The sequence below is a fragment of the Elgaria multicarinata genome, chromosome 2 (assembly GCF_023053635.1).
Source record: "Elgaria multicarinata webbii isolate HBS135686 ecotype San Diego chromosome 2, rElgMul1.1.pri, whole genome shotgun sequence".
NCBI lineage: Eukaryota > Metazoa > Chordata > Lepidosauria > Squamata > Anguidae > Elgaria > Elgaria multicarinata.
Genome location: NC_086172.1, coordinates 134,127,691 through 134,141,636, shown reverse-complemented (window position 1 = coordinate 134,141,636; position 13,946 = coordinate 134,127,691). Strand labels below are relative to the sequence as shown.

Sequence of the window (13,946 nt, the reverse complement as noted above, 5' to 3'; positions counted from 1 at the left end):
TCAGAATTCTAAGGGAGCTATCCAAGGTGCAGAAGCTCCTTTAGCATTTTGGCTGCTTCTGACTGAAACCCAGAGTGGATTCACCACCCCATTGACATTGGAGTCACCAGCCTCCATTGCCCAGTCCTTTTAAATAATACATATTTTATAATCTGGGCATCTCAGTTTATAATCTGTGCTTTAATCATGTTGTAGTGTTATTGTTTTTATTGTATTTTAATGTTGGTTTTGCTTGGTGAGGCATCCAGAGAACTTGTAAGATGGTGTACATATATTATCCCTTCTCCACCTTCCACTCATTTCAGACGTTAAACTGTGTGTGTGTGTGTGTGTGTGTGTGTGTGTGTGTGTGTCTAGAAATCATCCCCATCATCACCCCAAACTGAGCACAAAATAGAGACTGATTTACTAGGCAGGCAAAGAAATTGTATCTGGTAAACAAGAACAGTTGGAAGGTATGACTAACTCCATTTTTTCTTTTAAATGAAAACTGAAATGTTTGGCATTTTACAAGCATCTTTCTGCTAATGAAAAGTGGCTTAGTCCATGGTTTATCTTTTGGACAAACATAAATTAACAGCCTCTCTAGTTAACTGGCCAGCAATTTGGGAGTAGCTAGGGAAAATACTGTGAGAGAATCCAAGATAACCTCCCATTATGGCCATGAACAAATGTTTGCTTGGGTGGGCCTTTCTTCAAAATAAACATACTTCACAGATCATTGGGTTTGGGTTGGTTTCTTTTTTTAGTCCACCGTAACATACTAACTTCTCAACATTTTTTTTTAAAAAAGGTCTGTACTAAAGGTGGATAGTAAAATAGAAGTGTTGTAAAATTCATCAATTATTATCATAGAATGTTATGGCCATGCTATAAGAGAAACTGATGGTACTGTGTAGTTTCAACAAGGATCACCATGTGTAGAATGGCTACCAAGAACGAGTAATGATGAATGAGTGAATGATGGGTGTATATAGCCACCTCACAAGAGATGGCTCACAAAGCAAAACCAACATTAAAATACAATGAACTAGCCAAAATCTGTCTCTCTCTGATACTATTTTTCTAGATTTTTTTTTTAAAAAAATCAAGGTAGAAAGCAGAACGCATTTACAGTATTCTCTAATGCTTCTGGAAGCATGATGCCATCTGGCAAAATCCAAACCTCAGGGGAAAACAATAACTAGGCAATAACTATAACAATAACCATATTCACTATCTCCAAGGTAAAAAAATATATCATTATTTAAGAACCAAAGATGAAACTGGTTACATACAAACCATAAATGAAACCAAACTTGATTCACCAAAAGAATCAGAAGCCTTCCCCATTTACAGTGCAATACTTTGCATGTTTACTCAGAAGTAATTTCCACTGAGCAAAACAGCTCTTACTAGCTCGTAAATGTGCTTAGAATTGCAGTCTTTGAATCTTACTTCTAAGCGAAAAAGCACCAGCAGTTGAATCCTTTATTTGTAAGCAAGATTATCTACCCCATGATTTTAGTAGTATTTCATGTTCTTTATTCAGCTTTGCTATTTTGTTTTTAAAATAGGCAGTTAGTATTCCCCCACCCTGAATACTTTAAAATATATTATACGCAATCCCATCCATGTTTCTCAGAAATATGTTCCACTGAACCCAGCTGGACATATTTCCAAGTAAATCTCTGTCAGAACAGACTGCCAGTTTCCCAATAACTCATATCACAGGAGTTCACTGATCAGAAGATTCAACTCCTCCACCCCATTTGGTGGAATACAGGTGAATTTTCCTCAGACCAATTTGGCGACTATCAACTTCGACTCAGGTACCGAATCCAACTCAAGATTCGGAAATTTGTGGCGTCATGCCTCCCATTGTCTATCATGGGAAATAAAAAAATGGCTATAACCTTTTGTCTATGTGTCAGAAGCAGATGAAATATGCAGGCACAGGAATGCCTTACAGGGATATTACAGTCGCTAAATATCAGAAAAATAGGCGCAGTGGTTTTGTGCTGCCCACTTTTTCATTTTGATTTTTCAAAAATGGAATTGTCAATAAGGTTTTTTTAAAAAATTTCTTGGAAGACCTGGATGGAATTTGTTCCTTCTGAAGCTCTCAACCCTGCCACATTTTGGATGAATCGCCACAGGAAGTTTTGTGCAAGAGCAACCTTTAGGTTTTGAGGCCATCCAAAAGCATGATGGGCTTATTCCCCTTTATTCCTTATAGATAGGATAAAGGCGGTTGTACATAAGAAAACTGCAAAGTTTCAGAAGAATAGGTGCAGGAAGGAGAGTCCTCAGGTTGTCCTGGGGAGGGGGTGAGTGATTCCTTTCCCCTTCCCTCCCCCATTATTATAATTTTTTGAAATTTGTATAAATATGGCACACATCACAGAGGTGTCTCCAGGTGTAGGGATTAGGCCCAGCACCTTTGCAGATGAACCCCAAGAAGACATGGGAACAGATTCTGGGTCAGATGGGGAGGCAGAGGTGAAAGACATTCTTGAGCAACCAACATTGCAGGAGGCCAATGAGAATATCACTGTCAGAGAAGAGGAAGCCCAGCTGCAGCCTAATCGTTTTGATCACAGCCAGGACAGGGCTTGTGAATCCATGGGAACACAGGCTCCTAAAGATAAGGAGGGGGTGATAGGAATAAGGGTTAGATACCAGTTGAAAAAGAGGGGCAATGGAGGGTCATGAGATGCTCCAAGAGACTGATAGGCAGGGAGGCAACCCCTTGGAAAGGCCACCTTCAGATTGGGGTTTAATAGCCCACTCAAGTTGAGAAGTGAAGCCTTTAGTAGCCAATGGCAGTTTCACAGCAACTCTCATTCATGGTGCCTTAACCCAGGTGACTATCTGAAGTCTACATGATCCTGTATTATGCAAAGCCTCTTAGAAATGCCTGTCTGTAATAGATGCATGAGGATACTATCTGAGGCAATGCCAATTGCATGTAGTTTACATAATAAAAGTAATTGACTGGAAATACTACTTGGTTGTTTGACTGCAAAGAAAGCTGAGTGTCTGACACCAAGCAAGAAAATTTCCAGAAGGATAGATATAAGGACTAGGGAGTTATGATGACTGGAAAACAGTTTAAAGCTTAACTATCTCACACCAAAAAGCTCTGATTAAGAACCCCTGGTAAATTCTGCCCTATGATTAGAAGGTGGAACTGTAAATCATTCAACCTCTCACCCATCCATTCCCTCCCACTCTGCATTTAGAGAAAGAAAGCCAAAGACACTATATTTGGAGACAGACTGTCTGCCTTTCCAAAGCTGAATTGTGAATAAAACCCTCATGCAGGTTCCAGCTTAGGTTCTGGTTGCTTCAGCAGGAAGTCCACTTTGCCTCTGGAAGCACCAGAAATGGTTCAAAGGGACCTAATTCAGTTTGGGCTTCAGCTGAATCCAATGCACATCCTTGACTCCTATCGCTGCATTTACAAATGAATTTACACAATTCCCCTCCCTCACTCCCTTTTCATTTTTGGAATTCTTTCTATAAAGAGCTGATAACTTTTCCAATGGAAGAAAAAAAGGTGTGATTTTACTTTGTTTCCTTTTAATTCCTTTTATTCCACAATAAAATAATCACATAAACCACTAAAATGTGGAAAGTGTCTTGTGGAAAAAATATATATGTAAACTCACCATAGGATTTTCACAGACCCATCCTGGGCATGCCTACTCTGAAGTAAGCCTCTGTGAGTTCATAGGAGTAAGTTGCCTAGGTTTCCAGAGGGGTAGCCATGAAAGCTTCGGCAATAATTTATTTATTTATTTATTTAATTACGTTTATATACCGCCCCACAGCTGAAGCTCTCTGGGCCGTTCACAAAAGCTAAAAACAGTAAACATTAAAAATATACAAAATTTAAAAACCATCAGAAACATAAAAACAACAGTATAAAAACAGCAGCATCCATTTAAAACAACAGTTCTGGGGTCCATTAAAAAACAAACTTCGCGTTCAATGCCTTTAAATGCCTGGGAGAAGAGGGAAGTCTTGAGCTGGCGCCTGAAAGATAACAATGTTGGCGCCAAGCGATCCTCATCAGGGAGATCATTCCATAATGAATTTGGTAGTATTGAACGTACCACAATACTTTGTCAATTATAGATTTACAGCCTCAGTGAGTGCCATGCTATGAGCCCAAAAGTACAGTTTGGCAATTCAGAACCCATTCATATATGTATGGAGCAAAGATGAATGTTTTTAATTCTTCAGTGTTTGTACATGTTAACATTGATTCACAGCTCCCATTCTCCGCCCATATCCACTTAGATTTCTTCACAGGCTGCTTTGAATTTTGCTGTGCTGACTTTCATCTTATAAGCCCACTTAAATACCATTTATATGAAAATAGAGCCATTCTAATTGAAATACCATTTGTGTCAAACTGGAACCCTTTTGCGCCCAACTCCATCGAATTACAGCAATTAAAAGAGACATCCTTTATAGATGTAAGCTATGCAATAAGAACGGGGGAGCTTGGGGAGAGCCCCACCCCTTCTCTGAATTTTCAGTTTTCATTAAAATAACAACAACAACAACAACCCCTGTTACTTGTGGAAATGTAAGGGGAAGTGTGCTGGCAATATTCTACCCAAATGTTCACCAAGTAGAAAACTTTCTCCTAGCATCCAGAAAGACACTGGGATAATTATTAATGAGCCATTCTTTTTAAAAATGTTTTATTTTATTAATATTTAATACAATTCGGGGTACAATCCTCTCCATGTTTAGACAGAACAAAGTCTTACAACTTCGAGCATTCTTCAGCCAGTCTAGATCCTGGATAGTCTGCACTGATGCTCTGCCCCCTTCCTTTAGTGCCTCCACAACAAAAATATTCTGGCTATGGGCCTGGATACAGGACAAGGCAGCTACAGTTAAATTGCATGAGCAATATGCACAATTGTTTTCACTGTAACGTATATGTATGTGTGTGCATTCAAATAAAATTAAGTATGAAGCAACAGTGCAAGGTACATTTTTTCATCATGGGGGAAAAAGAGATACTAAACTGACCTCTAGTGGGGAATAGAGAAAACACATTTCTGTGAGAAAGTTATATATATCATGCTGTTGGACTCCAATGTCTATGAGCCTCAGCCAGCATGGCCAATGGTCAGGGATGATGGAGTTGCATGGAATGAAAGATCTGGCCTTCCAAATTCTGTAGTATATCTAAAATGAGGTGTACTGTCCAGTCCTTCATCCAAAGGGAATGATCTAGCACTGAACATGTGGAATACTGCTGGATATGGACATACAAAAGTTCATCAGATGAGCGTTTTATCACACACTTGCTACTGACCACTTACAGATGTGTGCGCATCATTTAGACGATGTCCACCTTCTGCGCCTTTTTCAGATGCAAAATAGACCCCTTTTTATCTTTTTTAAAAAAATACAGAATGTGCTGCGATCTCCTGCTGTGTGCAAGAAAAGTGCCACAATAAAAATGCCCCCTGAATGGGCCACGTGATCTTTGTTTACTTCTTCTTTCCCCTCAGGGAAGAAAGAAGAAGTAATGAGGGACAAAAGCGGGGGGCAGAGAAGCGACGGTAAGGAAATGTGATTTCTTCCCATGTGATGATGCTCACAGACAGGTGTGAAAAAGATGCACACAGATACTGGCTTTTGCATCATGATATGGTGGAAATATTTAACTACAATCAGGAAATGGACAATGTGAAGAAGTACTGCAAACAGTTTAGGTTATAATGCATATTCTAACATGGATATGAAAAAACACCACATGGGTTCTGCTATTTTTCACAGAACTGAGTCCTAAGCCATTGTCTTCTCTGATCAAACAAGTGTGCAAGTTCCCTGAGCACTACAAAAACTGGTTGACTAGGGATGATAGTTGGATCAGTGAGAACACGATGATGACTATTTCATTCCAGTTTCAATTCTCAGGGAAGAAACTGAAATGTTCTTTCTCCAAACTAAGATGAACTGAACTGTTAGCCAAGTGAAACTTACTCAAAGACAGTAATATAGTGAATGCAAATTCATATTCCCCTAATTTTATGCATGTGGATTGTCTCATTAATTTCAATAGAATGAGCCACTCCACAAGGACAGAAGAATGTCAAAGTGGATCTGCATTCTCCCTTGTCACCTCTTTCAAGTAACAGAGTTTCGTGTATAAGAATTATTAACTGTATCAGCATGATTAACCAGAACTATATCTGACAAATTTTGAAGATTAAAAGAGTATTTTAATAGAAAGTATGTATAACAACTACATACAGCATTATACTAATTTGTATAACATTCTGAAGAAGAAGAAGAAAACCCCTTTTGATAGATTTGAATAACCAGAAATATTTACCTTCAACTTTTCAACTTCATCTTTGTGCTCCCTCTTTAACTGCAATATAGCAGCATGGTATTCTGTAAAGAAAAAAAACAGCATGTCAGATCAATGGTACTAAAATTACTGAATGTCTGATAACACCACCCTATCTGACGTCACAGGATTTTGCCAAAGAAGTGGAAACTAACAGTCAAGTTGTGCTTGTGTCAGTATCCTGAAGCCTAAAGATTGGATCAGGTCAATAAAATGTTCCCATTTATTACTGCTTATTAATTGCTCTAACCTTTTATTTTGTATTCTTGACTTCCATAGTTGCACAAACAAATATTTTCATCTTCTCCATAAATTCATATTTATATATTTTAATAAACTCATATGTGCCGATAGTGGATACAAGGTCTCCCCTCCCTTGCTCAGCAATTATCAAATAATCTCCCTGTAAGAATGTGATGACTAGGTGAGTGGCGTTCATGTGGGAGTGTTGTGAGTATAATGGGGCAGGGTGAGCAGTATGCAGGCATGTGTATTTGTATGTGTTGGGTGGCTGGTGTGTGTATATGCAATGCAGGAAGTGAAAGATGGGACTGTGCTTATAGGCCTGATGTCTGCACATTGAGCAGAACGTTGATCTACATTTGTGCAGGTGCATGCGTCCAGGCCCTGCTGGCAACATGCACTGGCAGTGGAGCTAAGAGGCATGTGGATATCAGGAACGGGCTGATAGGCGGGCTCCACTTCCTGCTCCACACATTGCATATACATGTGGACTGGGCTCTTTACACACACCAGCCACCCAACACAAGTATCATAATGCTATTATGTAAATCAACAGCACTTCTACATTTACGCCATTGTGTAAAGCTCTGAGCATCCTATGTTAAGGAGGGTATTAGAGAGCTAGAGAAGATCAACTATTGCAGTATTTTCCCAAGAGTAAAGGCTAAGAGGTTGTATTTGTCCTTTTAAAAGACACAACAATATTAAACCACAAAACACCCCTCAATCTTTATTTTTACTACTGCTGGGTTCAGAAAGGACAGCGAAATGTTATCACGTCTCTTCTTTGCTATTTAACAACTTGAGCATCATACACTGCAGGGCACATTTTAAAATGTTTTATTTAAAAAGGCGTGTTCTTCCCAACCCAGATTTGTACACATTGTCTCAAAGGAGGTCAAGTTAAAACCACATTGATCAACAAACACATCTTGTCCTACATGTGACCTCCACCCATGTTGGGAGGGACAATGGAAGTTCTCTTTTTTCTTTTCTTTTTTTAAACCCCACAAGTTTAACAGCACCTATCTGCACATAGGAGGTAAGTAAACCACATATTTTTCTCCCTTGCAAAATTTGTTTTCAGCCTATTAGGGATTAGATCCTGGGAGGCTATTTTGCAAATGGAACGGCCCTTCTGTTTATTGAATGGACTGCAATCTAGCAGGGACTCCCACTGGGGAAATGGGGTGAAGGATTTTTTTTTTTTATCAATTTCCACTTACGCCTGCAGCATGCTACATCCCACCTTTCTGCCAAATAACAACAACAACAACAATAAAATAGGTTACTCAAGGTGGCTAACAATAAAATCCAGATTAACAAAACCTTAATTAAACATAGCATAAAACAAATAAATTAAAAACACAACATTAAAAGAAATAAACAGCACCAACCAATTAATTAAAACACAACAATAAAAGAAATAAGCGGGGGGGAAATTAAAAACCCCTATGTAAGATAAAAACTATGGAGCCCTTTTACCTACAACTTTAGACTCACAGTGTGGAGCCCTTTTGCCTACAACATTCCTATAGCACAGGAAGTGACATCATCTTCAGAATTCTCCACACACAACTGTACAAAGGATAAGACAGATGAAATAGAAGAAAAGATTCATGATGCTACACCGTGAGCCCAAAATGAACAGAGCACTAATTCATGCTACATTATCCAACCACTGCTTTCCTCATTTGTTGCCGCTGCAGCTGTTTTCTCCTCTCCTGGCTCAAGCAACCAGCAAGTTATTATTTATTATTTATTATTATTTATTTATATAGCACCATCAATGTACATGGTGCTGTACAGAGTAAAACAGTAAATAGCAAGACTCTGCCGCATAGGCTTACATTCTAATAAAATCATAATGAAACAATAAGGAGGGGAAGAGAATGCAAACAGGCACAGGGTAGGGTAAGCAGGCACAGGGTAGGGTAAAACTGCACAACATCAAGTTTTAAAAGCTTTAGGAAAAAGAAAAGTTTTTAGTTGAGCTTTAAAAGCTGCGATTGAACTTGTAGTTCTCAAATATTCTGGAAGAGCGTTCCAGGCGTAAGGGGCAGCAGAAGAAAATGGACGGAGCCGAGCAAGGGAAGTAGAGGCCCTTGGGCAGGCGAGAAACATGGCATCAGAGGAGCGAAGAGCACGAGCGGGGCAATAGTGTGAGATGAGAGAGGAGAGATAGGAAGGAGCTAGACTGTGAAAAGCTTTGAAGGTTAACAGGAGAAGTTTATATTGGATTCCTGTATTCAGGTGCCTGAGGCCAAAGTACCAATCTTCTGTGTCAAGCACCTGGCTAAGTGTTAACTTTCTCCACATGGTGATAGAAGGGGCAGAAGAGAGGGCAAGAATGACAGCTTGAATCATGATCCACTTCGCCATTATACTCATCCCTTACTTCCATTACGAAGTGAAGCAGAATCTACTATGAGTCCACTTGATAATTCACATCCAAAAATGGCTTGCAGAGAAAGAGGATGTATGGCAGTGTTATCTATCGTTCTTTGTTCTTTTCAAAGTCTATGGATCTATTGGACATATTCCTGGATCCAAGCAACTGACATAGCAATAGACCAGACCCTAATTTTCTACAGACCCAGAGGATCAGTATCATTTAGCAGTCAGGTTGACACCCCAAAATTCAGGATAAAAATTCTAGGAGGGACTTCACAACATGGGACCAGGATACTTTGGGACCAGGATACTTCTGCCCTACCAACCTGCCTGATCACTGAGGTCATCCGAGGGCATGCTCCTGGTGGTTCCACATAGACCCATGCTCCAATTGGAGTCCACCAGGGGAAGAGCCTTCAGCGTGGTAGCCTATGGAATTCCCTGTCTCTGGAGGTTAGGCAGGCACCAAATTTGTATTCCTTTCGGCACCTCCTGAAAACGTCATTATTCCAGGAAGCCTTTCCTAATGATCAGCCATGGTTCACTGTATATTTTGCTTCTTTTAAAATCTACTTTAAAGTGTTTTATTCTGTTTTTATTTTATTTTATCTTGTACACCACTCTGAAATTTTCAATGGGGAGTGATATATAAATATTGTAAATAAACAAATAAATATTTTCATTCAGTAGGGGGCCAGCGGTCTATTATTTATTTATTTATTTATTTAGAATATTTATATACTGCTCCCCATTGAAAATTTTTGGAGCGGTGTACAAGATAAAATGAAAATAAAAACAGAATAAAACCGTTAAAACAAAATCTATCTTTGGCTACAGGCATTTTTCATATAGAAAAGTTTGCATAAAGAAAAATAAATCAACAACATGATAAGACTAATGCATCTATAACAGCAATTTTAAAAAATGGAAGTATAAAATATTTGGCCTCACATTTAACTATCCTATATTAGTAGAAATGCAGTGTTTAAAGGATAGTTAAAACCCCTTATTTTACTGGTATTTATTAAACAAACAAAATAGGTAATATAAAAGAGTATAGGCAACAAGTAGGCAACACAACATGCTTTGTAACGCCAACTTCTGATGGCAAACAGAAAAGCACAAAAATGGCAAAAAACGCAAGACATTTCCTGGAAGTGTGAATACATTATATGTATACTGCACAAAATGGCACAGTGTACACTCATGAGGCATGGGTGAAGTTTGTTGTTTTTATCTGTTAGCATTTTCAAGACCATTTCCTCATTTATTATTGGAATTGATTTAAGAACTTTCTTTAGTAAACAATTGTATCATTGATGTAGGTCAGTGGTTCCCAAAGTGGGCGGTACTGCCCCCTTGGGGGCGGTGGGATTGCATAGGGGGCGTTAAGAGGCAAAGGGGCAGCAGGGGGGGCGCTCGAGGTGGTCTCTCCAGAAGGTCCTAAAGCCCAGGGACCGAGCAGGAAAGAGCGGCAAATACAGCTGCTCTCCCCACACCGCCCCTGCTCAGGAAGGACTTTCTCACTCACGCAGCCGCTCTCTCCTCCTACCTCAAGCCCACAGCGGCCCCACCAGAAGTAGGGGGTGGGGGAAGCGCCCACAGGAGGCAGCAGAGCAGGAAACAGCGGCGAATTCAGCTGCTCTGCCCACTCTTCTTCTGCCTATGAGGGCCCAGGGCTTCTTTCGTGCTGGAGCCACCGCCGCCTGCTCGCTCCTACAAGCTGCCCCAGCAGACCTCTCGCGATAGTTGCTGCACAAGGCGGGAGCAGCAGCCCTGTGGCAGAGAGGAAGGAGCATGTGGAGGGCGGCAAAGCAGCTGCCAAGAATAGCAGTCAGCCGACAGGCTGGGTGGGGAGCAGGACTGCTTGTGCTGCTGCAAGGCATCACCAGGCTCCCTTCCCCTGTCAGGAGTTGCAGATTGGGGCCATCTCCCCTCTGAGCTGCTGCCCTCCTGTCCTAATCAGCCCAGCAGCTACTGTGAGGCTTGGGGGGAGAGGGGGTTGGAGAGAGAGAGAGAGAGAGAGAGAGAGAGAGAGAGAGCTTCTGTGTGTGTGCTCCCACCCACCCCAAAAAATCTGGACTACAACAGGATTGGGAGAGAAAAGAAAAGGGGGAGGGAGAGAGAATTGCAATTCCCCAGGTCCTTCCTGGCTAAAGAAGATTCAGCAGCACCTTTTTCCTGAATGCTTGCTGAAACCATTCCTATCTGCCCTTGCTTATTTCAGGGTGTCCAACCCCCTTTTTTCAAGCGTTCTTTTGGTAAACATGGTATGTGTGTATCTTGTGTCACTTTAAAACAGAGCTGCAGCACAATCTTAAGTATGTCTACTCAGAAGTAAGCCCCGCTGAGATCAGTAGAACTTACTCTGAGGTAAATGTGCATAGGATTCAGCCTGAAAATGAAGAGAGGGTGAAGAAAAGACAGGAGAAAATGAATTGTAGAAATAGAATAGCAAGGTAACTGTGGGATATTTAACCATATTTAAAGATAATAAGTACAGTAAAATTAGTGCCCCTCTACTTCAGTCCCAGCCAGATTTTCCATAGGAAAACTCTGTACCAGGTGGCAGATAATTATTTTAAAATTTTAATTAAAATACATTATCCTTTTCTATAACAAAATGGTGCTTACTCCTAAGTAAGTGTGTTCCACTGAAGAAGGAAATCCTATTTGATTCCTGTATTCATGCTAGTGTGACATGATAAGTTAAAGGCACAATTTTATGCATGTTTAGACAGAAAAAAGTCCTTCAACTCCTAGAATCCCCTCTAAATGGGAAGCACCCGCCCCAGGCTTGCCGAGGGAAGGAGGGAAAAGAGAGTGAACGCCTCTGTTTGCAGCCAGAGTGGCAAGGCACACCAATTGGATTTTGAATAAAGTATTCAATTAATTGTTACTGTTTTGAATTTTATTGTTATTATCTTCCTTGGTGGGTCGTTGAAAACCACTATTCTGAATAATGATTTTTATAGTGTAGGGTAGGGGGGCACTGGGCATGAGTTTGTGGAACCAAGGGGGCGGTGACCTGAAAAAGTTTGGGAACCACTGATGTAGGCTATGCCTAGGAATGGCCATCCAACTATTCTGGCAGAAATTGCTTCATTTTCCCCAAACTTCTGACTTGCCTTCTCACTCTACTTATACATGTCCACTATCATTATTTCCAGGAAGTAATACAAATCATCATTAGACCATTGTGGCAGTGTGGTGTAGTGGTTAGAGTGCTGGACTGGAGTTGGAAGATCCAAACTCTCATCTTCATTTAACTAGGCAATGGAAGCTCAGTAGATGACTTTAGACCAGTCACAGACTCTCAGCCTAATCTACTACACAGGGCTGCTACTGTGAAGATAAAATGGAGAGGAGGAGAATTATATACACCACCTTGGTGTGATATAAATTAAATAAATAAATAAATAAATAAATAAAAAAATAGCTTCACAGAAAGAATTATTCCAGGCTACAAATGTTACTATTGTTCAAGGCACTCCACACAAAGTTCTTCTGATGTAGTGCTAATTGTGGCCCAGAATGCATTTGGTTTTATTTAGTGTTTTCTTTCTCCCTGATATGATTTTTTATATTATACTCAACTTGCAAGCTTCTCTCTTACCAGACTATCTAGCTTTTCTATATTGCCAAGTAAACATTCTGACTTAAAATTTAGAACTCTATTAGAGCTTGTAAATCCTTCATGCATCACATGCACATGGATCTTACACCAGACAGACACTGCCTTTACGAGACACAGAAAACACCAACTTGACAGACAACAGTGGATTACACCTTCTACCCACCTGTCTGTGCCTCCTCAAAAGATATCAAGTGAGCTACAGAGGTAAAAGCATAAGTAAAAAAATAAATAGTTTAGCCTCCCTCAATCAATACATTTTTATATCTATTAAACTAGAGATTACTGATTCTTGTTTAAAATGGACATTTTTGTTTGGTAATGAAAATTCTTGTTTCTCAGGTAAAATTATTGGCCTGGTTTGCGTGCAATGATAATTCAGATGATTTTTTAAAAAATCTATGTTATTCAGAACAAGTTGACTTGGCCATGGAAGCCCTGAATTCTGAATAACAGAGTTATCCAGCATATTGGTGTCTACCTGACTATTTTTGCTGCAAGCAGGAGCAGCTAAACAAATTCCGGATGTTCTATCCATGGTCTGGTTAGTTATATGTGAACCAGAAACTCTGGTTTCTCTCTCCCTCAACAAGCTAGAGAAATAAGCTTGTTGAGGGAGAGACAGGCCAGATTGCCTAATCTACACAAAACGCTAACCAAACTATGAACAGAAGGTCCATAGTTTGTTCAGCCACTCCCACTTGCAATGGAAGCAATCGGGCAGATATCTGGGTTATCATTGCAATCAAAAACTGGTCTATTAAGTGATTGTTAATCGATTAATCTCCCAATTGTATTAAGTACCAGAAAATAAAATAAAAAGTTGAAAATCCTCCTAGTCTTTTCCTTTCATCTTCAAAATATATCTTACATTTAGCCACCATGGAGACATGGAACCTAGGCAATTAACAGTGTGGCATAGAAGCACCTAATAGTGTGGCATAAAAGCACCTGACATCTTTGGACAACTGTAAGAGGTCCAGTTCCACAGAATGGCCTACTGAACATGCCAGCACTAGGCCCCTTGTGCAGTGGTTGGATCTGGAAGAGGCCATCTATTTTAATTACCCACAATGCCCTGGCATAGTGCTATGCCAAGTCATTGTGAGTAATTAAAATGGCAGGTGGCTCACAATTTCTTGGCACAAATTGAGGTGCTGCTGTTGCCCATAGCTAGCAGGTAAGCCTGACAGGGAGAGCACTGATATTCAAGGGAGTGCTCCAGAAGGCATTTTATGGGGGCAGGGTGAGTGTGTATGCTTCAATCTCGACCCTGCCTCAATGATAGGTCTTAGCAACTTGTTACCA

General features: G+C 40.2%; 1 protein-coding gene across 1 annotated transcript in view; it reads right to left on the bottom strand.

Moving 5' to 3' along the window:
- FMN1 (formin 1) overlaps positions 1–13,946 on the bottom strand; it is a 145,923-nt gene that overhangs the window by 111,153 nt on the left and 20,824 nt on the right. Inside the window, exon 3 of the mRNA XM_063117745.1 lies at positions 6,350–6,411. Within this exon, the coding sequence (XP_062973815.1) occupies positions 6,350–6,411 (62 nt within the window). The remainder of the gene's footprint in view (positions 1–6,349; positions 6,412–13,946) is intronic.